The 25085-nt window shown below is 41.5% G+C and overlaps 1 protein-coding gene across 1 annotated transcript; it reads left to right on the top strand.

Moving 5' to 3' along the window:
* Positions 1-4266: 4266 nt before the first annotated feature.
* On the top strand, positions 4267-12051 carry LOC130376217 (uncharacterized). Its single transcript, XM_056583438.1, has 3 exons — positions 4267-4510; positions 4657-11781; positions 11928-12051. Exon 2 carries the CDS (start codon positions 5461-5463, stop codon positions 11398-11400), a length of 5940 nt encoding a protein of 1979 aa, XP_056439413.1. The 5' UTR covers positions 4267-4510; positions 4657-5460; the 3' UTR covers positions 11401-11781; positions 11928-12051.
* The last annotated feature ends 13034 nt before the right edge of the window (positions 12052-25085 follow it).

Here is a 25085-nt window from a genome sequence, read left to right as displayed (position 1 = left end):
ATATTTCAGAGCCATAACACACAGTGGATAAGTGGCCTGTATCAGACGTCAAATCAACGTCAAATCATGTCAAACCTCGACTGTACCCTTGTTTAGTTCGACTGTTTCTGTGGTGTTTTGGTTTACAGAAACAGGAACTGAACCACATTTAGGCAAAAATAAATACCCCCAAATAGTTCAGGTTTCTCATCAAAAACAGAAATAAACAGCCGACGTGCGGTAGAGAGCGGTATCCCCGTAGACCGGTGCTCATTACCTGGACCACGAAAAAGAAAAGGGGGGGGTCGGAGGAGACAAAGGGAATAATTAAACACCCAGTACGATTGGATTCAACTCATGCCAGGATACGGAAAACATGAAAGACCCATTCTCACCGGCTCTCCTCGTTACCTCTGGGGTGCTTCAGCACATCTGCCGCCCGGTCGACGGATCACGCGGAACCGCTGCCACGGCGACGAGTAAAGCTAAGGCCACACTGCACGCGTTACAGGCGCGTTAGGCGCGTTGAACCATTTTTGTGACACACAATAATCAAGCGTCAAGTTAGGAGCGTTATTTACGTTTTTTACATTTACATTTACATTTAGGGCATTTAGCAGACGCTTTTATCCAAAGCGACTTACAATAAGTACATTTGTCATAAGAAGTGCATCAATATATCGCTGTCGGTACAGAAAGGATGTTCATAGAACCAAGTGCAAGTACCACAATCGCTAGGCTAATCAATTCCCCGTGTTACAGCCATGATAGCAGCTACTGCAGTTGCTACACAGTTAAGTACTAAAATACAATACAATACAATACAATACAATACAATACAATACAATACAATACAATACAATACAATACAGTGTACAATGGTGGCCAGAAGGGGGAGGGTGGCTATGCAGAGTCGAGGTGGACTCTGAACAGGTGAGTCTTGAGTCTTTTTCGGAAGATAGTGAGCGATTCTGCGGTCCTGAGAGTGGCAGGGAGCTCGTTCCACCACTGAGGTCCCAAAACCGAGAAAAGACTTTGCTGAACGGCCTTTGCTAGCTCTTAGCGATGGCGGTTCCAGACGTCCAGCTGAGGTAGTTGAGCGGAGGGATCGAGCTGGGGTGTGTGGCTTTAGCAATGCTTGGAGGTAGGCAGGGGCAGTTCCATCGACTGCCTTGTATGCCAGTACCATCGTCTTAAATTTGATGCGAGTTACTACAGGGAGCCAGTGGAGGTCCCGGAAGAGGGGGGTCACATGGGAGAACTTCGGTAGGTTGAACACGAGGCACGCTGCCGCATTCTGGATGCGCTGCAAAGGTTTAATCGCAGAGGCAGGAAGTCCAGCCAGGAGTGAGTTGCAGTAGTCGAGGCGGGAGATGACCATTGATTGGACTAGAAGCTTAGCTGCTTCCCTTGTGAGGAAGGGCCGGATTCTGCGGATGTTGTAAAGTGCAAATCTGCAGGATCGGGCGACCGCAGTGGCCTTAGCTTAACGCCTCTCGCTGCAGCCTGTAGGACATGGACATCCAACGTCCAAGTGCTGTCACGTGACGACAAGATGGCGGACGCGGTGAGACTCCTTAGCTGTGTCCCTATTCCTCTACGAATAGTCAAATCTCCTATCCTTTAATTAACCTTTGTGGAAAACGTCATAGGGTCAAGGAGAGATGAAGATGTGCTTCCTTTCGAACATAGGAAAAGACTGTTTAAAATGAATTAGACTCCACTTTTCCTAACCGACGTCATTGCGCAACGGGGAGTATTGCTCACCCCTAGCGTTTCTACGGTGGAACTACAGTTCTCCGAAGTTGGTCTACAACAGGGGTTCTCAAAGTTTTGACAGCTGAGATTCAATTTAGGAACCCAAAATTTGACTGAGGGCCGCCAAGGGAAAAAAATGTAGGTGGGTAACGCCGTCAGCATCCCAGTGGTGTAAAAAAACATTGCACCGTGGCCCTCTGGGAGTGAGGTCAAGTGAGGTCTAAATCACAAAACTGAGGTTCATCCTTTCAAAGTAATGTACAGTCGGATTAAAACTAACAAATAACAGGATTGAATTGAAAGCTAGAGAGAGTTGACTTTTCTCTTTATATTTATTTATTTTTGTTTAAATTAATATTGATAGAATCGACCTGCCTGGAGTTTTGGATTGTGGAGATTCCCCATGCTCCCTCAATCATGGTGAGGTTCAATATGGACCATTCTTCCTAGACGGATATACCCCGAGTACAAACACAGCCTACGAATGTGCAGGGTGCTTTTATCATGGTAGTGAACATTGCTACAACACGGGCCATCAATGGCGATTCTACTCGGGGGCCTACAGGGGCCAGTGCCCCTTTAGACATGTCCCTGGCCCCCCCTGTGGCTCCCCCGTGATGACCAAATAAAATAACTATGATTTTACTGATTTTACGGAACTAATTTGACGCAACGTTCGGGTAACTTAGAGCGGCTAACCCAAACACTGTGCTGCTGCTTCTCGGTAAATGAGAGCTCAGCGACTATACTCTTGGAGAAAGTGCCACAATTTCTCCTGTTGCAAGAGTCAAAGCTAAGTAAAACGATTTCATTTCTTAAGTGACTTGCTGTTCTTATAGCAGCTGTCATTAAATGAGGAAAGTACAGTAGAACAGGGAAGTTTCCTTTGCGTTCTTTAGACTGTGCAAGATTGCTGCAACCCTTCCTGTAAGCTCAGCCTCTTGGGAACACAGTTTCTCCGCACTGAAACTGATAAAATAAATAGGAAATGGCACATTGTTTTGCACTTCGTTGTCACCCTGGAGTACAAAACAAATGTTTATACAATTTTGATGATTTAGTATCCCCAACAACAAGCGCTCCAATGCGTTCTTGTCGCATTGATTTCAATGAGAATGAGAATCCCAATTCACATGTGAAAAAAAGAGGCTCAACTTATGTCGATTTTCAAATTAACTTCCCCCAGTAGTCTTTCTTTAATGTGAAGTCTGCATTTTATTTTCTTACGGTGTATATTGTGTGCTTATAACCATCAATATATGATTTCATTTCGATTCAAATAATATGTTTCTTGGAATTGGTATCCATTATTATAAATTTTATTTTCTGCTCTTCTCTTCAAACAAACAAAAAATAAAGAAATAAAGAAATGACAAATATTATGTCTCCTCCATTTCGGACACTTTGCGCTTCCTCGGGATACCGATGATAGGTGGTAGAGTTCCTCTTGCCATCTCTCTGCCCTCCTCCGTGAAATTAGCAAACCGTCTGTGACTGCACACAAACACACACACACACACACACACACACACACACACACACACACACACACACACACACACACACACACACACACAAATAGTTTTTGTAGGTCATTGTTACGGTTGTGTTAATATTGGAATTCACAGCACATCTGCTTCAGAAGAACTATACCCTTCAGTATGGAGATTCTCCAACAAAGTGGAGCACTACCACTTTCTGAGATGTGTTATGTCATGCTGTGGAAGATAACAGTATATCAGTCAGAATTAACTTCCAAAGACTGCAATGAGACTAGACTGTTTGTACTCGACTACATCATACTTTTGCATTAACTTTAGCCATTTCATTTTCGTAGATTTTCCTTTATATATATTTCTATGTATCTGGTATACTATTTGAAATTTCGTTGAGATAAATAAGTTGCATGTCATTATTATTAACTATTATTTAAAGTGTCTGCTATCGTGGATAAATACGTTAGCTTTTGGAGTGGACCCATCAAAAACACATTTCGCATTTCGCATGTTTTTGCAATCACAATTAGGTTGGTTCAGTCATTAGCCAGTGACGTCAGTGGGGGTGGCAAGTGGAATCAAATGACAGCACTTGGATGTTGGATGTCCATGTCCTACAAGCCGCAGCGAGACATTACAGACGGCGACGGCCTCCTCACGACGTCACCGACCGCATGCGGTTCGGTGGGCGGGTCGAGGCCCTTCTGGTCTCAGTGTGTCATATATGGGGCTGGGCGTGTGTCTGCTCTGCAGTACACAATGTTCTCCCCAAGTATGAGAACGCGAACCATAAGTTGGTTATGTGAATATCCGCCTTTGAATTCACTCGAGTCCGGTTGATTCAGGGTGCTTTATTAATGTATATTTGCTTCGACAATGCTGAATCGACAATCCCTCGATTCTCCGTAAACTAAGCTAAGATAAATATTCAGCCAAACTAGCTCATTCAGAACAGTAAAGTACAAAACTGTATTTCTAGCCACTCTTTGTTCACCCTTTCACCCTTTCACCTATATCCCTCCCCCCTGTAAATAATTCTTATGAAGGTCTGTTAAAATAACCACTTTCTCCATGCTTTTATTTTGATACTGTATTTTGCCGTCATGGGTCTTTTATTTTGACGCAGGAAGTTTGAATCTACAGTAGGTAACTTGACTTGAAGGAGATCGCGCGAAAAGGTTATTACGTGTAATTACGGAAGGAATTCAGGCTACAAACGGTTGCTCTGCATAACAATTTGTAGTAATTAATAAGTGCCTAGCTGGAATGGGAACAAGGTATTGTGTGTTTAATTTGTTTAAGACTTTATATTACTTAAAATGTGTTTAAATGTGTTGTTGCTGTACAGCCGCGCTAATGTTATCTTCATGGCGATAGTTGTATATGTGTAAGAGCTAATTAATGTTATTTATCTGTCCTGTAGCTCTTACGGTGTTTATGAAGAAAGATGTGAAGAAAGGAATATTTATGCTCAAAACAAGGCTGACGGCTGAACGTAAATAAAGGCTTCTGAAACATCTGTAAGCTTCACCATTGTCCGGCTGGGGTTCGCTACAGTAAGAGCTTGACCCACATCGATTCGACGACTTTTTGCCGCCATGACGGGTCACGACGGAGGGTCTTCACTGCATGCCTGCTGCTGTTGCTGCTACATCGCCCCATGCTGTTCACATGGAGTCATCGAGCAGCACATGTTCCTGCATGTCAACGCATGATCCACTACGGCAATCCGGGCAGCGGTCTCGTGGATTCGGTGCATTGGTCAAGTACAGTCGCATTCATTGACGCAGAACTGAGCATTACCCAATATCATATGGTCTACGGTACTTCCAATGAGGTGAGCTACACATTAACAGCTTCTTGAACTGAACCAGAGAACATTTAATGCTCACCTGCTCATCTGCAACGAAGGAACTGTTGATACGTTTATACAGACGGACACATTCATGTGGACTCTTTATAATTAAGGACATTTAAAAAAAAAAAAAAAAAAAAAAAAAAAAAAAAAAAGGGGGAAATTGAACTGCATTTCATGCTATCTGAAAATTTTGCTTATAATGTTATTTACCTGAACATTTACAGTTATTTGAGTGTCTGCACATTGATGTAACTGCTAGTTATTTTTGTACTGGGGTTCTGATATTCTATGTTTAAACTGCTTAAGAGTTCGATCTTATCTGCTTCAGGGTTTTCATCTGGCTTAATAATTCTGAGTTAGGAGTTGATAATGTCAAAGTCAGGTTATGATAGTGACACAGAGGAGCAAATGGCTGGTTCTCAGCATGAAGTTCAGGATTTGCAGAGGGAGCTCCACTCAGTGGCAGACTCATCATGCCTGAAGGAAACGACTGAAGTGGTGGAAGAAGGTCAGAGTCATCTCCAAGGTAAACTGGATGACCCACCTGGAGGTCCCAGACGTTCCGAACGTGCACGGAACCCTACCGAGAAGATGCGTGCACTACAAGCGGAGGAGGCCAAGAAAATGGAGAAAGGGCTGCTCTCCATGTACGAGCAATGGAAACTCAAAATACGAAAAGCAAGAGATCAACTGAAGTCCTACATGCCAGATGATGAGCTCTGGCCTCTCGTGGAAGAACTTAGGAAAAGTAAGGAAGACATAATGAACATATATTCTGAAATGCGAGATCTTGCCACACCTTCCACTGATATCAGACGACGAGTCGATACTTGTGAATCAGTCACCACAGAAATCATTATCATTGCCCACAACAGAGCAATAGATGATGAAGTTGAGTTTAACGAGAAGCAGGAAAGACATCGCCTTCATGAACTCCTCCACCGTGACTATGCAAAGTCTGTCTATGGATCCGCCGCGTCCTTGACAAGTCATAGCAAGTCTGACCATCACTCCATGACTTCCTCTATGGCGGCCAAGCGTGCGGATGCAGCAGCAGAACTAGCAGTGAAGGAAACCAATTATGAGATGATGATAGCCGAAGAGAGACAAAGGGAAGTGATTCGAGAGTTAGAGGAACAACAGAGGATAGCTCTAGAGGCACAAAGGTATGAGTTGGAGCGACTGCAGGCAGAGAAGGAAGTGCGAGCAGCTAAGGCCAAGCTGAATGTGTACAATAAGGAGACAGAACATAAAGCTGCTGACTGCATCAACATTGAAAAGGATAAGGAAGCAACGAACGTGCCTGTAACTGCCGTCTCGCCATCCCATGTTGCAACACCCTCTCATAAAGACATTTCCTCACTGGCTCAGGTCTTTCAAGACAGCATAGCCTTGAATAGGCTCCCTGTTCCAGAGCCATTCGTCTTCAATGGTGATCCAATACGATTCACTGAATGGAAAGCATCGTTTTCTTCGCTCATTGACCAAAGAGCTATCACTCCAGCTGAAAAACTCTATTATTTGAAGAAGTATGTTGCCGGCCCAGCACGCCAGGTGCTAGATGGCACCTTTTTCCGAAACGATGATGAAGCCTACCAGGATGCCTGGAACAAGCTCACTCGTCGCTTCGGCCAGCCCTTTGCCATTCAGAGAGCATTCAGAGAGAAGCTTACCAATTGGCCTAGGATACAACCTAAAGATGCCGAGGGACTCAGAAACTTCTCTGATTTTCTAAATGCCTGTCAAGATGCCATGCCTCATGTCAAGGGTCTCGACATATTAAACGACTGCGAGGAAAACCAGAAGCTTGTCTATAAACTACCAGACTGGGCAGCTTCACGCTGGAACCGACAAGCCACACGAAGCCTGAACGATAGGCAAGAATTCCCAAGTTTCAAGGACTTTGCAATATTTGTGTCAACTGAAGCTGAGATTGCCTGCAATCCAATTACGTCGCTTTATGCTCTTCGCTCATCAGACTCTAACGCTGAAAAGAGAAATCTCAGAGACACAAAGACAAACCAGGCCAGTGTTTACACCACTCAAGCAGCTACGGACATCTTCAACAAAGGGTCAGAACAGAGAAAAACATGTATTCTCTGTCAAGATAATAGACACCAGCTTCATGCGTGTCCCAAGTTTACAGAAATGTTGTTGGTAGAGCGACGGAACTATGTAAAGGAGAAGAAACTCTGCTACGGATGCCTAAAATTCGGCCACAGCGCAAAAAGCTGTCGTCATCGCCACTGTTGCGACAACTGTAAAGGAAAACATCCGACGGCCCTCCACGATTACAACTATGGGAAGGAGAAGTCTTCATCAGAAGCAGCGACAAATCAAAGAGCTGCTGCAACGTCGCTCAGTGTTGCAGGCGAAGGCTCATCCTACACATCGATGGTGATGCCAGTGTGGGTGTCATCCAAAAACAACCCAACTGCTGAGAGACTTGTCTACGCTCTACTTGACACTCAAAGCGATACAACATTCATCGACCAAGAAGTGAGTGACAGTCTAAATGCTGACAAGTATCCAGTGAAGTTGAAGCTGACGACCATGAGTGGAATGAACACGGTTCTCTCAAGTGAGAGTGTTTTCGGCCTCTGTGTAAGGGGATACAGCTCTGCAATTCAGTTTGATCTCCCAGTTGCCTACTCAAAGGACTGCATACCTGTAAACCGTGCTCATATTCCCACTTGTGAGACGGCTAAGCAATGGAGTCACCTCAGAGAAATAGCAGAAGAAATCCAACCTCTGAAGGACTGTGAAATAGGGCTCCTGATAGGCTATAACTGCTCTAGAGCCATGGCACCAAGGCAGGTTATTCTAGGAGGAGATGAGGAACCTTATGCTGTACGGACAGACTTAGGATGGAGTATTGTGGGGCGCTCATCGCAAAGCTATGATCCGCCGAGCTCAAGTCGCCTGTGCCACAAAATCTCCATTAAAGTACTGCCTCCGGTAACTCCGGCCGACGCTATTCGCATTCTGGAATCTGACTTCAAGGATGATAGTGAAGACAGCAAAACAGTGTCACAAGATGACATCACCTTCCTCAACAAGCTAAATGAGGGCATACAGAAAAACAAACATGGCCATTACCAAATGCCTCTACCCTTCAAAAACAGACCCAGTATGCCTGACAACAAAAACTCAGTCATGATACGCCTCAACCACCTCAAAAGAAAACTGCAGCGGGATGAAAAGTATAAGGAGCAGTATGTCAAGTTCATGGAGGAGATCATCGAAAGGGGAGATGCAGAGCAGATCGAAGACGGTGGGAGTGAAGTTGAGAGATGGTACATTCCCCATCATGGTGTTCGGCACGCAAAGAAGCCAGATAAGCTTCGTGTAGTGTTCGATTGCTCTGCCAGACACAAAGGAACCAGCTTGAACGACCATCTCCTCTCAGGGCCTGACTTGCTGAACAACTTGAGCGGTGTTCTTATCCGCTTCCGACGTTACCCTGTTGCTTTGATGTGTGACATTGAGAAAATGTTCCATCAATTCCATGTGGATGAGGCTGATCGCAACTACCTGCGCTTTCTTTGGTGGAAGCAAGGAGACTTGAACTCACCGCCCAGTGAGTTCCGTATGAAGGTGCATCTGTTCGGTGCAGCCTCCTCCCCTGGATGTGCAAACTTCGGGATGAAGCATCTAGCTAAGGAGAATGGCGACCTCTACCCTAAAGGCTCACAGTTTATCATGAGGGATTTCTATGTTGATGATGGCCTCACCAGTGCTGGCAGCACCGAAGAAGCTGTTCAGCTTGCCAGAGAAGCTCGTGAACTCTGTGCCATGGGTGGACTCCGATTACACAAATTTGTGTCAAATGAGAGAAATGTCCTAGAAAGTATACCGCCCTCTGAAAGAGCAATCAATGTGGCGAATATGGACCTCACGTTCGATGAACTGCCGCTTGAGAGAGCCCTGGGGATTCAATGGGATGTGGAGTCCGACCATTTTCGTCTCAGTGTCAGCCTCAAGGATCAGCCGGCAACACGTCGCGGCATTCTTTCTACAGTTGCCTCCTTGTATGATCCTCTCGGGTTCGTGGCGCCAGTTCTGCTCAAAGCGAAGATCATTCTTCAGGAGATGTGTAGGCGAGGCACAGGCTGGGACGATCCTCTCCCTGACGAGCTCCGTCCAAAATGGGAAAAATGGAGAGATGATCTAGCTCAGTTGGATAATGTCACTATACCCCGCACTTACTCACCAGCTGGATTTGGGAAGGTTTTGAAGACACAGCTGCATCATTTCTCAGATGCTAGCTTGAAGGGTTATGGTCAGTGTTCATACTTGAGACTACAAAATGAGGAGGGAGACGTTCACTGTGCCTTAGTTGTAGGAAAATCACGCGTCTCGCCATCAAAAGTTACAACTGTTCCAAGATTGGAACTGACGGCTGCAGTTGTCTCTGTGAAGATGAGCAACATGCTCAAGGAGGAATTTGGATCAGCTGACACTGAGGAGGTCTTCTGGACCGACTCTAAGGTGGTCTTGGGATACATAAAAAACGAAGCACGACGATTCCACACCTTTGTGGCTAACCGTGTTCAGAAGATTCACCTCAGCTCAGACCCTCAACAATGGAGATATGTTCCAACCAATGAGAATCCTGCTGACCATGCTTCCAGGAGCTTGACTCCCAGCGAGCTTTTGTCATCCACCTGGTTCACTGGACCCAAGTTCTTGTGGCACAAGGAAATGAAGCCGCCGGCAGATGAAATTCCAGAGTTAATAATTGGAGACCCAGAGGTCAGAAGTGCTTTGGTACTTAACACAAGAACTACAGAGCAAGCGAGCCTTGTTGATCGTTTATCTAAGTTCTCATCTTGGTCACTGGCTATTCGAGCTGTTGCACGCCTTTTAAGGCGCATCAGAAAGAACAGATCAAACAACCTCACCACTGTAACAGAACGAGAAGATGCAGAACATTGCATAATCAAAGACCTGCAGAAAAACGTGTACCAAGAAGAGTTGAAACTGCTGAGCAAAGGGGTCCCCCTACCCTCTCACAATTCACTACACTCTCTTGATGCCTTCCTCGATAAAGATGGTGTCTTCAGGGTGGGAGGAAGGCTGTGCAACTCTTCTCTTCCCAACTCCATCAAGCACCCTGCAATCATTCCCAAAGATCATCACATTACAAAAATGATCATTGCTCATCACCATGAAAGAATCGAACATCAAGGTAAAGGCCTCACCCTCAATGAGATCAGGTCCCACGGCTACTGGATTCCAGGAATCAACAGGGCAGTAGCATCGCACATTCGTCAATGCGTCACCTGTAGACGGCACCGGAAACCAACGGAAGAGCAAAGGATGGCTGATCTACCCCCCGAACGCGTGGAACCATCACCCCCCTTCACCTTCTGTGGAATGGACTGCTTTGGTCCATTCCTCACGAAGCAAGGAAGAAAGGAGAACAAGAGGTATGGTCTACTTTTCACTTGCTTTAGCTCCCGTGCCATTCATATTGAGATGCTTGATGGCATGTCCACAGACGCCCTCATCAATGGCCTCCGATGCTTCATTGCTATGCGTGGTGCTGTTCGTCAGATCAAGTCCGATCAAGGTAGCAACTTCGTTGGAGCCAAAAACGAACTTAAGGAAGCTCTAAAGGAAGTTGATGCAGACCGGCTGGCTGTATTCCTTGCTGAAAAACAATGTGACTTTTGCATGAATGCACCTTATTCAAGCCATGTCGGAGGTGTTTGGGAGAGACAGATTAGGACGGTGAGAAGCGTTCTAAGGTCCACGCTTGCTCTTTCCTCTGGAAGGCTAAATGATGCTTCACTGCGGGCTTTTCTCTATGAAGCTATGGCAATCGTCAACAGTCGACCACTGACTGTTGACAACCTCAGTGATCCTCATAGTCTTGAGCCACTCACACCTAATCATCTTCTGACTATGAAAACTGTCAGGGCCTTACCACCTCCAGGCGAGTTCGTCAGAGAGGACATGTATGGCAAGAAAAGGTGGCGACATGTTCAATACCTGGCAGAACAGTTTTGGAGTCGATGGCGAAAGGAATACCTGGCCAACATCTCTCTCAGACAACGTTGGCATGCACCGAAGAGAAATCTTCAAGTTGGAGATATCGTAATGATGAAAGGAGAGGATGCACACAGGAACGAGTGGAGATTAGGTAGAGTTTTAGAAACTACTATTGACAAAGACGGACTAGTAAGGAGAGTTAAGATCTGCCTCGGTGACAGGAATCTTGGCAAGAAAGGAGAGCGTCTCCATAAGATGTCTGAAGTCGAGCGCCCTGTCCAAAGGCTAGTCCTGCTATTGGAGACTAATTAAACTTGTTCTCTCTTTACATAATTTGTTTTTTTGCACTTTCATGAGGAAGGTCATTTTTTTTTGTTAGAAAATCATTCGTGTTTAATGTTAACTGTATACTGTTCCATTAGGGACTCATGATTGGTGGGAGTGTAAATAATTCTTATGAAGGTCTGTTAAAATAACCACTTTCTCCATGCTTTTATTTTGATACTGTATTTTGCCGTCATGGGTCTTTTATTTTGACGCAGGAAGTTTGAATCTACAGTAGGTAACTTGACTTGAAGGAGATCGCGCGAAAAGGTTATTACGTGTAATTACGGAAGGAATTCAGGCTACAAACGGTTGCTCTGCATAACAATTTGTAGTAATTAATAAGTGCCTAGCTGGAATGGGAACAAGGTATTGTGTGTTTAATTTGTTTAAGACTTTATATTACTTAAAATGTGTTTAAATGTGTTGTTGCTGTACAGCCGCGCTAATGTTATCTTCATGGCGATAGTTGTATATGTGTAAGAGCTAATTAATGTTATTTATCTGTCCTGTAGCTCTTACGGTGTTTATGAAGAAAGATGTGAAGAAAGGAATATTTATGCTCAAAACAAGGCTGACGGCTGAACGTAAATAAAGGCTTCTGAAACATCTGTAAGCTTCACCATTGTCCGGCTGGGGTTCGCTACACCCCCCACTTAGACCGACCTATATACCTCTAACCCCCTTTAGATGGGCCTCCAGACATGTGCACATTGCACACACCTTTAGGGCACCTCCACAAAGTTTTTTTATGGATACATGGTGTACTAGTTCGGCTGTCCTTTGTTCCTTATCGGGTTTATTACCCCCGGGAGACAACGTGGCCGGCTGGGTCCCATGCTTATCAACGCCATGCCACTCAGAGTCTGGCAGGGGGGGGAACCCCTAACCCCTGCCCCTAACGCTATAACCCTTACCCTTACCCTGCTTGGCAGAACCTATGGGTGGCGTTCTGGGGAGTAGTTTTCCGCTAGAAGCACCCGATTTTTGCCTTCACTCAATTCAATTTATCTTACTATTTATATGCAAATATTGCCTATGGGATTTAAAAATGCTGATTTGCATCCTGTTCACCTTTTATAGCAGGTCTAAACGATAAAGGATGCAATGTAGCCTCATTTAAATTAAATCTAATACATGCAGTATATTAGGCTATTGTCAAGCAATTCTGCTTGCAAAGGTTGCTACAAGGGGCCACGTTTACACTGTAAAATCTTCTGCAATGGAAAGTGCATCGAGTGAATGTCTGCTTTTAATTGTACAAAGACATGACAGTTTAGCGCTTCAGCAGTGTTTACTGGGTTATACTGGCCTCTAGTGGCACAATTGGGTAGCAAAATCTACTCTGGTTGTGTGTGTGTGTGTGTGTGTGTGTGTGTGTGTGTGTGTGTGTGTGTGTGTGTGTGTGTGTGTGTGTGTGTGTGTGTGTGTGTGTGTGTGTGTGTGTGTGTGTGTGTGTGTGTGTGTGTGTGTGTGTGTGTGTGTGTGTGTGTGTGTGTGTGTGTGTGTCAGTAGCGGTTCCTAGCCGAGCTCACCAGGGAGGCAAACATGAACGCGCATTCATGAACGCGTGCAGAACACGCGCACATGCATGACTTTTATAAAGCGACATACTACACAACATACTCGCGTGACGCGTTGTTTGGAGGCGCCGTTAGAGAGGATAATAACTAAAATAAACTAGATACTTAACAGTGCATCAGCAGAGTGCAATGCTTCTAATCTTTCAATCAAACGTGCAGACAAAGTTCAACTTCATAAAGTTAAGTTAATTCATGGTGCGTGCATGCTGCTTAAATGTAATGCATGGCATGGCAGCGTACAGGGTCAACGACACGTATCTTATCTTCCAATCATATAAATATAATATTTTGGAAATTGCATTAAATGGAAAGAGACAATTCCTCACGTTGGGCACACGAATGCGTGACTCGTTTATTTCGTTAGAAAACCAAAACATTAAACTAACATTTAATGGGACAGCCATCCCTGAATAACCAAGGCAGAGTAAACGATATAACAGTGTAGATGATATTAATTTCTCCTCCGGATTGTACTTTCTTAATGTTCCCGTTACAACTTCAGTTAAAGCCGTGGCATCTCTTTCCAATATCATCCCACTGCAGACGCAAATGGGCGTTCTCGTGTGGTGGGGGTTCCCGTTTACGCAGACTGGAACGCCCTCTTCTTATTCTTCGTCGCCTTTCTCGCTGAACTGTATTAAAATGTCAAAGTGTACTACTCCGAAACCATGTAAATAGTGTTGTATATAAACTTTCAAAGCTTTTCAAATCTTATTTGGAAAATAACTTCACATGGTGTGTCTTTTTACAATGTATTCGTTACCAGCATCCGTAGTGTTGATCAGCAGTGAAATAGTCCGCTATAAGACGTTGACGTCGCTTAGCAACCGAAGACGCTGGGGTTGACAAGATACCGGACTACTACCCGCAAGTGAACGGGTTTGTTCCACGGCATTGAGAAGACCCGTGTAATAAAGGCCTATAAAATGTCTGTTTATGGCATAGATTTCTCCTAAAATTAGGCCTATAAAGCAATGATAACAAAAACAAAAAAAACACAAACGATCGATCAAAGGCCCGACCCGACAATCAAAACCCTCATTGTTTAACATGAATTGGCTGAACAAATGACCACTGTAGCATTTAAACACAATTCAAATTGTGCAGAGAATTATTTCCATTGGTCAGTGGCGGCTGGCGATCAAACATGTTGGTGGGGCACAGTAATAGACAGGGGGTCTGAGGTTCTCGCCCCCCCCCCCCCCCCCCCCCCCCCCCCCAATATTCTTTTGGAATTTAATAGATTTGATTTCCTGTATTCTGGTGCATTTTCGGGATGGCCACTACCTATTTACCTGCTTTTCATTCAGATTCATAGCCTACATCCTGAATTGCAGGGCCTGGACAAGCTTACACTGCATATACAGACACTTTATGGCCATTCCACCAGCCATTGCTATTTGACCCATTGTTGTTATTCTGATATTGAGACAAATCATGATCACTGTCCTATAGCGTCCATTTTTTGTGAGTCTCAATGTCTACTTCAAATGCAGTTAGAAATATGGGACAGTTGCTTCATTTTGTTTACATGCTACAGGCCGAAAGACTAAATTAATATGTAATTTACTTGCTCCTTTTAAGTATAACATTGCTTGGGGAGTCCAATTCCTCCACTGAAAGGTTGGAAAGTGCTTACAACTCTCTGCTAGTTAGCGATCTATGACACTGTTGTTTTTTATTGGTCGTCATGAAAAAAAACAAAAGGGGTAACACTGTCGATATTTATCAAATAAAACATAGGGGGTAACACTGTTGTTTTTCTTTGGTCGTCATGAAAAAAAACACAAGGGGTAACACTGTTGTTTTAATCGAATGAAACACAAGGGGTAACACTGTTGTTTTAATCGAATGAAACACAAGGGGTAACACTGTCGTTTTAATCAAATGAAACATATGGGGTAACACTGTCGTTTTTTATCGGTCGTCATGAAAAAAACATAAGGGGTAACACTGTCGTTTTTATCAAATGAAACATGAGGGGTGACACTGTCATCTTTCTATGGTCGTCATGAAAAAAACATAAGGGGTAACACTGTCGTTTTTTATTGGTCGTCATGATAAACACATAAGGGGTAACACTGTTGTTTTTTATTGGTCGTCATGAAAAAAAACATAAAGGGTAACACTGTTGTCTTTGTCAAAAAAAACATAAGGGGTAACACTGTCGTTTTTTATTGGTCCTCATGAAAAAAAACATAAGGGGTAACACTGTCGGTTTAATCAAATGAAACATATGGGGTAACACTGTCGTTTTTTATCGGTCGTCATGAAAAAAACATAAGGGGTAACACTGTCGTTTTTATCAAATGAAACATGAGGGGTGACACTGTCATCTTTCTATGGTCGTCATGAAAAAAACATAAGGGGTAACACTGTCGTTTTTTATTGGTTGTCATGATAATCACATAAGGGGTAACACTGTTGTTTTTTATTGGTCGTCATGAAAAAAAACATAAAGGGTAACACTGTTGTCTTTGTCAAAAAAAACATAAGGGGTAACACTGTCGTTTTTTATTGGTCCTCATGAAAAAAAACATAAGGGGTAACACTGTCGTTTTTAATCGGTCGTCATGAAAAAAAACATAAGGGGTAACACTGTTGTTTTTTATCGGTCCTCATGAAAAAAAACATAAGGGGTAACACTGTCCTTTTTTATTGGTCCTCATGAAAAAAAACATAAGGGGTAACACTGTCGTTTTTTATTGGTCGTCATGAAAAAAACATAAGGGGTAACACTGTCGTTTTTTATTGGTCGTCATGAAAAAAAACATAAGGGGTAACACTGTCGTTTTTTATTGGTCCTCATGAAAAAAAACATAAGGGGTAACACTGTCGTTTTTAATCGGTCGTCATGAAAAAAAACATAAGGGGTAACACTGACGTTTTTTATCGGTCATCATGAAAAAAGACATAAGGGGTAACACTGTCGTTTTTTATCGGTCGTCATGAAAAAAAACATGAGGGGTAGCACTGTTGTTTTTTATCGGTCGTCATGAAAATAAACATAAGCGGTAACACTGTCGTTTTTTATCGGTCCTCATGAAAAAAAACATAAGGGGTAACACTGTCGTTTTTTATCGGTCCTCATGAAAAAAAACATAAGGCGTAACACTGTCCTTTTTTATTGGTCGTCATGAAAAAAAACATAAGGGGTAACACTGTCGTTTTTTATTGGTCGTCATGAAAAAAAACATAAGGGGTAACACTGTCGTTTTTAATCGGTCGTCATGAAAAAAAAACATAAGGGGTAACACTGTTGTTTTTTATCGGTCGTCATGAAAAAAAAACATGAGGGGTAACACTGTTGTTTTTTATCGGTCGTCATGAAAATAAACATAAGGGGTAACACTGTCGTTTTTTATCGGTCGTCATGAAAAAAAAACATGAGGGGTAACACTGTTGTTTTTTATCGGTCGTCATGAAAATAAACATAAGGGGTAACACTGTCGTTTTTTATCGGTCCTCATGAAAAAAAACATAAGGGGTAACACTGTCCTTTTTTATTGGTCCTAATGAAAAAAAACATAAGGGGTAACACTGTCGTTTTTTATTGGTCCTCATGAAAAAAAACATAAGGGGTAACACTGTCGTTTTTAATCGATCGTCATGAAAAAAAACATAAGGGGTAACACTGTTGTTTTTTATCGGTCGTCATGAAAAAAACATAAGGGGTAACACTGTCGTTTTATATTGGTCGTCATGAAAAAAAACATAAGGGGTAACACTGTCGTTTTTTATCGGTCGTCATGAGAAAAAACATAAGGGGTAACACTGAAGTTTTTTATCCATCGTCATGAAAAAAAACTTAAGGGGTAACACCGTCGTTTTTTATCGGTCGTCATGAAAAGAAACATGAGGGGTAACACTGTTGTTTTTCATCGGTCGTCATGAAAAAAAACATAAGGGGTAACACTGTTGTTTTTCATCGGTCGTCATGAAAAAAAACATAAGGGGTAACACTGTCGTTTTTTATCGGTCGTCATGAAAGAAAACATAAGGGTCAACACTGTTGTTTTTTATTGGTCGTCATGAAAAAAAACATAAGGGGTAACACTGTCGTTTTATATTGGTCGTCATGAAAAAAAACATAAGGGGTAACACTGTCGTTTTTTATCGGTCCTCATGAAAAAAAAAAAAAAAACATAAGGGGTAACACTTGTTTTTTATTGGTCCTCATGAAAAAAACCATAAGGGGTAACACTGTTGTTTTTTATTGGTCGTCATGAAAAAAACATAAGGTGTAACACTGTTGTTTATTATTGGTCGTCCTGAAAAAAAACATAAGGGGTAACACTGTCCTTTTTTATTGGTCCTCATGAAAAAAAACATAAGGGGTAACACTGTCGTTTTTTATTGGTCCTCATGAAAAAAAACATAAGGGGTAACACTGTCGTTTTTTATTGGTCGTCATGAAAAAACATAAGGGGTAGCACTGTCGTTTTTTATTGGTCGTCATGAAAAAAAACATAAGGGGTAACACTGTCGTTTTTTATTGGTCGTCATGAAAAAAAACATAAGGGGTAACACTGTCGTTTTTAATCGGTCGTCATGAAAAAAAACATAAGGGGTAACACTGTTGTTTTTTATCGGTCGTCATGAAAAAAAAACATGAGGGGTAACACTGTTGTTTTTTATCGGTCGTCATGAAAATAAACATAAGGGGTAACACTGCCGTTTTTAATCGGTCGTCATGAAAAAAAACATAAGGGGTAACACTGACGTTTTTTATCGGTCATCATGAAAAAAGACATAAGGGGTAACACTGTTGTTTTTTATTGGTCGTCATGAAAAAAACATAAGGTGTAACACTGTTGTTTATTATTGGTCGTCCTGGAAAAAAAACATAAGGGGTAACACTGTCCTTTTTTATTGGTCCTCATGAAAAAAAACATAAGGGGTAACACTGTCGTTTTTTATTGGTCCTCATGAAAAATAACATGGGGGGTAACACTGTCGTTTTTTATTGGTCATCATGAAAAAAACATAAGGGGTAACACTGTCGTTTTTATTGGTCGTTATAAAAAAAAAAACATAAGGGGTAACACTGTCCTTTTTTATTGGTCCTCATGAAAAAAAACATAAGGGGTAACAATGTCAATTTTTATTGGTCGTCATGAAAAAAAACATAAGGGGTAACACTGTCGTTTTTTATTGGTCCTCATGAAAAAAGACATAAGGGGTAACACTGTCGTTTTTTATTGGTCGTCATGAAAAAAAACATAAGGGGTAACACTGTCGTTTTTTATTGGTACTCATGAAAAAAAACATAAGGGGTAACACTGTTGTTTTTTATCGGTCGTCATGAAAAAACATGAGGGGTGACGTTTTTTATCGGTCGTCATGAAAAAAGACATAAGGGGTAACACTGTCGTTTTTTATCGGTCGTCATGAAAAAAAACATGAGGGGTAACACTGTCGTTTTTTATCGGTCGTCATGAAAAAAGACATAAGGGGTAACACTGTTGTTTTTTATCGGTCGTCATGAAAAAAAACATGAGGGGTAACACTGTTGTTTTTTATCGGCCGTCATGAAAAAAAACATAAGGGGTAACACTGTTGTTTTTTATCGGTCGTCATGAAAAAAAAAATAAGGGGTAACACTGTCGTTTTTTATTGGTCGTCATGAAAAAAAACATCAGGGGTAACACTGTCGTTTTTTATCGGTCGTCATGAGAAAAAACATAAGGGGTAACACTGACGTTTTTTATCGGTCGTCATGAAAAATAACATAAGGGGTAACACTGTCGTTTTTTATCGGTCGTCATGAAAAAAAACATGAGGGGTAACACTGTTGTTTTTTATCGGTCGTCATGAAAAAAAAAACATAAGGGGTAATACTGTCCTTTTTTATCGGTCGTCGTGAAAAAAAACATAAGGGGCAACACTGTCCTTTTTTATTGGTCCTCATGAAAAAAAACATAAGGGGTAACACTGTCGTTTTTTATTGGTCCTCATGAAAAAAAAAAAAAACATAAGGGGTAACACTGTTGTTTTTTATTGGTCGTCATGAAAAAAACCATAAGGGGTAACACTGTCGTTTTTTATTGGTCGTCATGAAAAAAACCATAAGGGGTAACACTGTCGTTTTTTATTGGTCGTCATGAAAAAAAACATAAGGGAAATAATAGAAATACACACATAATAATCATTCTTTATTTCAGACCCAGGAGGATCCATATCAACACAGACAAAATAAACAAACATACATTTTAATGTCATGTATATCCTCTTTATTGATGATTGATTAATATGTTTTGTCTTCGCCTCCGTGGTGCAGTGGAGTGCACTCTGCCTAACCCCCTGGAGACCGGGGTTCAAGTCCGGCTGATGTCTTCTGTCGTAATGTCGAAATTCATCAAATAAAACATAGGGGCGATCACTGTTGTTATTTCATTGGTCGTCATGAAAAAAAACATAAGTCTTTTTTTATTGGTCCTCATGAAAAATAACATGGGGGTAACACTGTTGTTTTTTATTGGTCCTCATGAAAATAAACATAAGGGGTAACAATGTTGTTTATTATTGGTCGTCATGAAAAAACATAATGGGTAACACTGTCGTTTTTTATTGGTCGTCATGAAAAAAAACATAGGGGGAAAATAAACATAAAAAACTGTCGTTTTTTATTGGTCCTCATGAAAAAAAACATAAAGGGGAACACTGTCGTTTTTTATCGGTCGTCATGAAAAAAAACATGAGGGGTAACACTGTTGTTTTTTATCGGTCGTCATGAAAAAAAACATAAGGGGTAACACTGTTGTTTTTTATCGGTCGTCATGATAAAATAAATAAGGGGTAACACTGTCGTTTTTTATTGGTCGTCATGAAAAAAAACATAAGGGGTAACACTGTCGTTTTTTATCGGTCGTCATGAGAAAAAACATAAGGGGTAACACTGACGTTTTTTATCGGTCGTCATGAAAAATAACATAAGGGGTAACACTGTTGTTTTTTATTGGTCGTCATGAAAAAAAACATGAGGGGTAACACTGTTGTTTTTTATCGGTCGTCATGAAAAAAAAAACATAAGGGGTAACACTGTCCTTTTTTATCGGTCGTCATGAAAAAAAACATAAGGGGTAACACTGTCCTTTTTTATTGGTCCTCATGAAAAAAAACATAAGGGGTAACACTGTCGTTTTTTATTGGTCCTCATGAAAAAAAAAAAAAACATAAGGGGTAACACTGTTGTTTTTATTGGTCGTCATGAAAAAAACCATAAGGCGTAACACTGTCGTTTTTTATTGGTCGTCATGAAAAAAACCATAAGGGGTAACACTGTCGTTTTTTTATTGGTCGTCATGAAAAAAAACATAAGGGAAATGATAGAAATACACACATAATAATAATTCTTTATTTCAGACCCAGGAGGATCCATATCAACACAGACAAAATAAACAAACATACATTTTAATGTCATGTATATCCTCTTTATTGATGATTGATTAATAAGTTTTGTCTTCGCCTCCGTGGTGCACTCTGTGGAGTGCACTCTGCCTAACCCCCTGGAGACCGGGGTTCAAGTCCGGTTGATGTCTTCTGTTGTAATGTCGAAATTCATCAAATAAAACATAGGGGCGATCACTGTTGTTATTTCATTGGTCGTCATGAAAAAAAACATAAGTCGTTTTTTATTGGTCCTCATGAAAAATAACATAAGGGGTAACACTGTTGTTTTTTATTGGTCCTCATGAAAATAAACATGAGGGGTAACAATGTTGTTTATTATTGGTTGTCATGAAAAAAAACATAGGGGGAAAATAAACATAAAAAACTGTCGTTTTTTATTGGTCCTCATGAAAAAAAACATAAAGGGGAACACTGTCGTTTTTTATCGGTCGTCATGAAAAAAAACATGAGGGGTAACACTGTTGTTTTTTATCGGTCGTCATGAAAAAAAACATAAGGGGTAACACTGTTGTTTTTTATCGGTCGTCATGATAAAATAAATAAGGGGTAACACTGTCGTTTTTTATTGGTCGTCATGAAAAAAAACATAAGGGGTAACACTGTCGTTTTTTATCGGTCGTCATGAGAAAAAACATAAGGGGTAACACTGACGTTTTTTATCGGTCGTCATGAAAAATAACATAAGGGGTAACACTGTTGTTTTTTATTGGTCGTCATGAAAAAAAACATGAGGGGTAACACTGTTGTTTTTTATCGGTCGTCATGAAAAAAAAAACATAAGGGGTAACACTGTCCTTTTTTATCGGTCGTCATGAAAAAAAACATAAGGGGTAACACTGTCCTTTTTTATTGGTCCTCATGAAAAAAAACATAAGGGGTAACACTGTCGTTTTTTATTGGTCCTCATGAAAAAAAAAAAAAACATAAGGGGTAACACTGTTGTTTTTTATTGGTCGTCATGAAAAAAACCATAAGGCGTAACACTGTCGTTTTTTATTGGTCGTCATGAAAAAAACCATAAGGGGTAACACTGTCGTTTTTTTATTGGTCGTCATGAAAAAAAACATAAGGGAAATGATAGAAATACACACATAATAATAATTCTTTATTTCAGACCCAGGAGGATCCATATCAACACAGAAAAAATAAACAAACATACATTTTAATGTCATGTATATCCTCTTTATTGATGATTGATTAATAAGTTTTGTCTTCGCCTCCGTGGTGCACTCTGTGGAGTGCACTCTGCCTAACCCCCTGGAGACCGGGGTTCAAGTCCGGTTGATGTCTTCTGTTGTAATGTCGAAATTCATCAAATAAAACATAGGGGCGATCACTGTTGTTATTTCATTGGTCGTCATGAAAAAAAACATAAGTCGTTTTTTATTGGTCCTCATGAAAAATAACATAAGGGGTAACACTGTTGTTTTTTATTGGTCCAGATGAAAATAAACATAAGGGGTAACAATGTTGTTTATTATTGGTCGTCATGAAAAAAACATAATGGGTAACACTGTCGTTTTTTATTGGTCGTCATGAAAAAAAACATAAGGGGAAAATAAACATAAAAAACTGTCGTTTTTTATTGGTCCTCATGAAAAAAAACATAAAGGGTAACACTGTCCTTTTTTATTGGTCCTCATGAAAAAAAACATAAGGGGTAACACTGTTGTTTTTTATTGGTCGTCATGAAAAAAAACATAAGGTGTAACACTGTTGTGTATTATTGGTCGTCCTGAAAAAAAACATAAGGGGTAACACTGTCGTTTTTTATTGGTCCTCATGAAAAAAAAAACATAAGGGGTAACACTGTCGTTTTTTATTGGTCGTCATGAAAAAAAACACAAGGGAAATTATAGAAATACACACATAATAATAATTCTTTATTTCAGACCCAGGAGGATCCATATCAACACAAACAAAATGAACAAACATACATTTTAATGTCATGTATATCCTCTTTATTGATGATTGATTAATTTGTTTTGTCGTCGCCTCAGTGGTGCAGTGGAGTGCACTCTGCCTAACCCCCTGGAGACCGGGGTTCGAGTCCGGTTGATATCTTCAGTTGAAATGTCGAAAATCATCAAATTAAAGATAGGGGCTAACACTGTCGTTTTTTATTGGTCGTCCCCTCCATGAGGAGGAGGAGCTTCACTAAAGACGGCGTAGCATTTTATTCCCAGCGCCTCACACTCTCACACTGCACCTCCTCCACCTCACCCACCTCCTCCACCTCCTCTACCTCCACCTCCTCCACCCCCTCCACCTCCTTTTCTCCTCTACCTCCTCCACCCCCTCCACCTCCTCTACCTCCACCTCCTCTTCCTCCTCCACCACCTCCTCCACCTCCTCTTTCTCCTCCACCTCCTCTTTCTCCTCTACCTCCTCCACCCCCTCCACCTCCTCTACCTCAACCTCCTCTTCCTCCTCCACCTCCTCCACCCCCTCCACCTCCTCTACCTCCACCTCCTCTTCCTCCTCTACCTCCTCCAACTGGGGTTTTTCACAACGCTTTTCCTCCACCAGGATCTGAACCTCACTGTTAAGTTATTAGGTACAGCCAAGCTGGTCTGGGGGGGCAGCCATGAGTGTGTGTTAAGGGGGGCCCATCCATGAGTGTGTGAGGGGGAGCCGCAGCCATGGTGGTCTGGTCGGGCCCCTGCCATGAGTGTGTGCGGGGGGGCCGCAGCATGAGTGTGTTTAGGTGGGGGCATATTCTAGGTCCCTTCTTCCATAAGGTCATCAGATTGACTCCCAGCTCAATCCCAGTGTTCTTCTATATTATAGTTATATAATCAAATGTATTCTTATGAATGTTCTGTTTGGCGTTACATTAAGACGGTTCATCTCTTTATTAGTCATTGCGTACTCAACACAGAATGATCTCTGCATATATAATAATAAAAATAATAAATGGACATGGGGAGAGAGACAGACAGGCTCCACACGGGGAGAGACAGACAGGCTCCACACGGGGAGAGAGAGACAGGCTCCACACGGGGAGAGAGAGAGACAGACAGGCTCCACACAGGGAGAGAGAGAGACAGGTAGGCTCCACACGGGGAGAGAGAGACAGGTAGGCTCCACACGGGGAGGGAGAGAGAGAGACAGGCTCCACACGGGGAGAGAGAGATCGAGAGAGACAGGTAGGTCGAGAGAGACAGGTAGGCTCCACACGGGGAGAGAGAGACAGGCTCCACACAGGGAGATAGAAAGACCGACCCCCACCGGGTTTGAACCGGGGACCTTGTGGCTGTGAGGCAGCAGTGCTAACCACTGTGCCAGCACGACACCGGTGGTAGAAGCTGAACGTATTTGAGTACAAACAGCGTCATCATCTAGTGGTAATAAGCTCAAGAAGCGCATGGACATGAATGTCCGTTCCTCCAGGACACGGCTGGAAAAACATAAGGGGTAACACTGTTGTTTTTTATCGGTCCTCATGAAAAAAAACATAAGGGGTAACACTGTCGTTTTTAATCGGTCGTCTTGAAAAAAAACATAAGGGGTAACACTGTTGTTTTTTATCGGTCGTCATGAAAAAAAAGATAAGGGGTAACACTGTTGTTTTTTATCGGTCGTCATGAAAAAAAACATAAGGGGTAACACTGTCGTTTTTTATTGGTCGTCATGAAAAAAAACATAAGGGGTAACACTGTCGTTTTTTATCGGTCGTCATGAGAAAAAACATAAGGGGTAACACTGACGTTTTTTATCGGTCGTCATGAAAAAAAACATAAGGGGTAACACTGTCGTTTTTTATCGGTCGTCATGAAAAAAAACATGAGGGATAACACTGTTGTTTTTTATCGGTCGTCATGAAAAAAAACATAAGGGGTAACACTGTCATTTTTTATTGGTCGTCATGAAAAAAAACATAAGGGGTAACACTGTCGTTTTTTATCGGTCGTCATGAGAAAAAACATAAGGGGTAACACTGTCGTTTTTTATCGGTCCTCATGAAAAAAAACATAAGGGGTAACACTGTCGTTTTTTATCAGTCGTCATGAAAAAAAACAAAAAACATAAGGGGTAACACTGTTGTTTTTTATTGGTCCTCATGAAGAAAACCATAAGGGGTAACACTGTTGTTTTTTATTGGTCGTCATGAAAAAAAACATAAGGTGTAACACTGTTGTTTATTATTAGTCGTCCTGAAAAAAAACATAAGGGGTAACACTGTTGTTTATTATTGGTTGTCTTGAAAAAAACATAAGGGGTAACACTGTCGTTTTTTATTGGTCCTCATGAAAAAAAACATAAGGGGTAACACTGTCGTTTTTTATTGGTCCTCATGAAAAAAAACATAAGGGGTAACACTGTCGTTTTTTATTGGTTGTCATGAAAAAAACATAAGGGGTAACACTGTCGTGTTTTATTGGTCGTTATGAAAAAAAACTTAAGGGGTAACACTGTCCTTTTTTATTGGTCGTCATGAAAAAAAACATAAGGGGTAACACTGTCGTTTTTTATCGGTCCTCATGAAAAAAAACATAAGGGGTAACACTGTCCTTTTTTATCGGTCCTCATGAAAAAAAACATAAGGGGTAACACTGTCGTTTTTTATTGGTCCTCATGAAAAAAAAACATAAGGGGTAACACTGTCGTTTTTTATTGGTCCTCATGAAAAAAAACATAAGGGGTAACACTGTCGTTTTTAATCGGTCGTCTTGA

Source organism: Gadus chalcogrammus, chromosome 22 (genome assembly GCF_026213295.1).
Source record: "Gadus chalcogrammus isolate NIFS_2021 chromosome 22, NIFS_Gcha_1.0, whole genome shotgun sequence".
Lineage (NCBI taxonomy): Eukaryota > Metazoa > Chordata > Actinopteri > Gadiformes > Gadidae > Gadus > Gadus chalcogrammus.
Note: the sequence above shows the minus strand (reverse complement) of the source record. Positions and strands in the feature narration are given on the sequence as shown.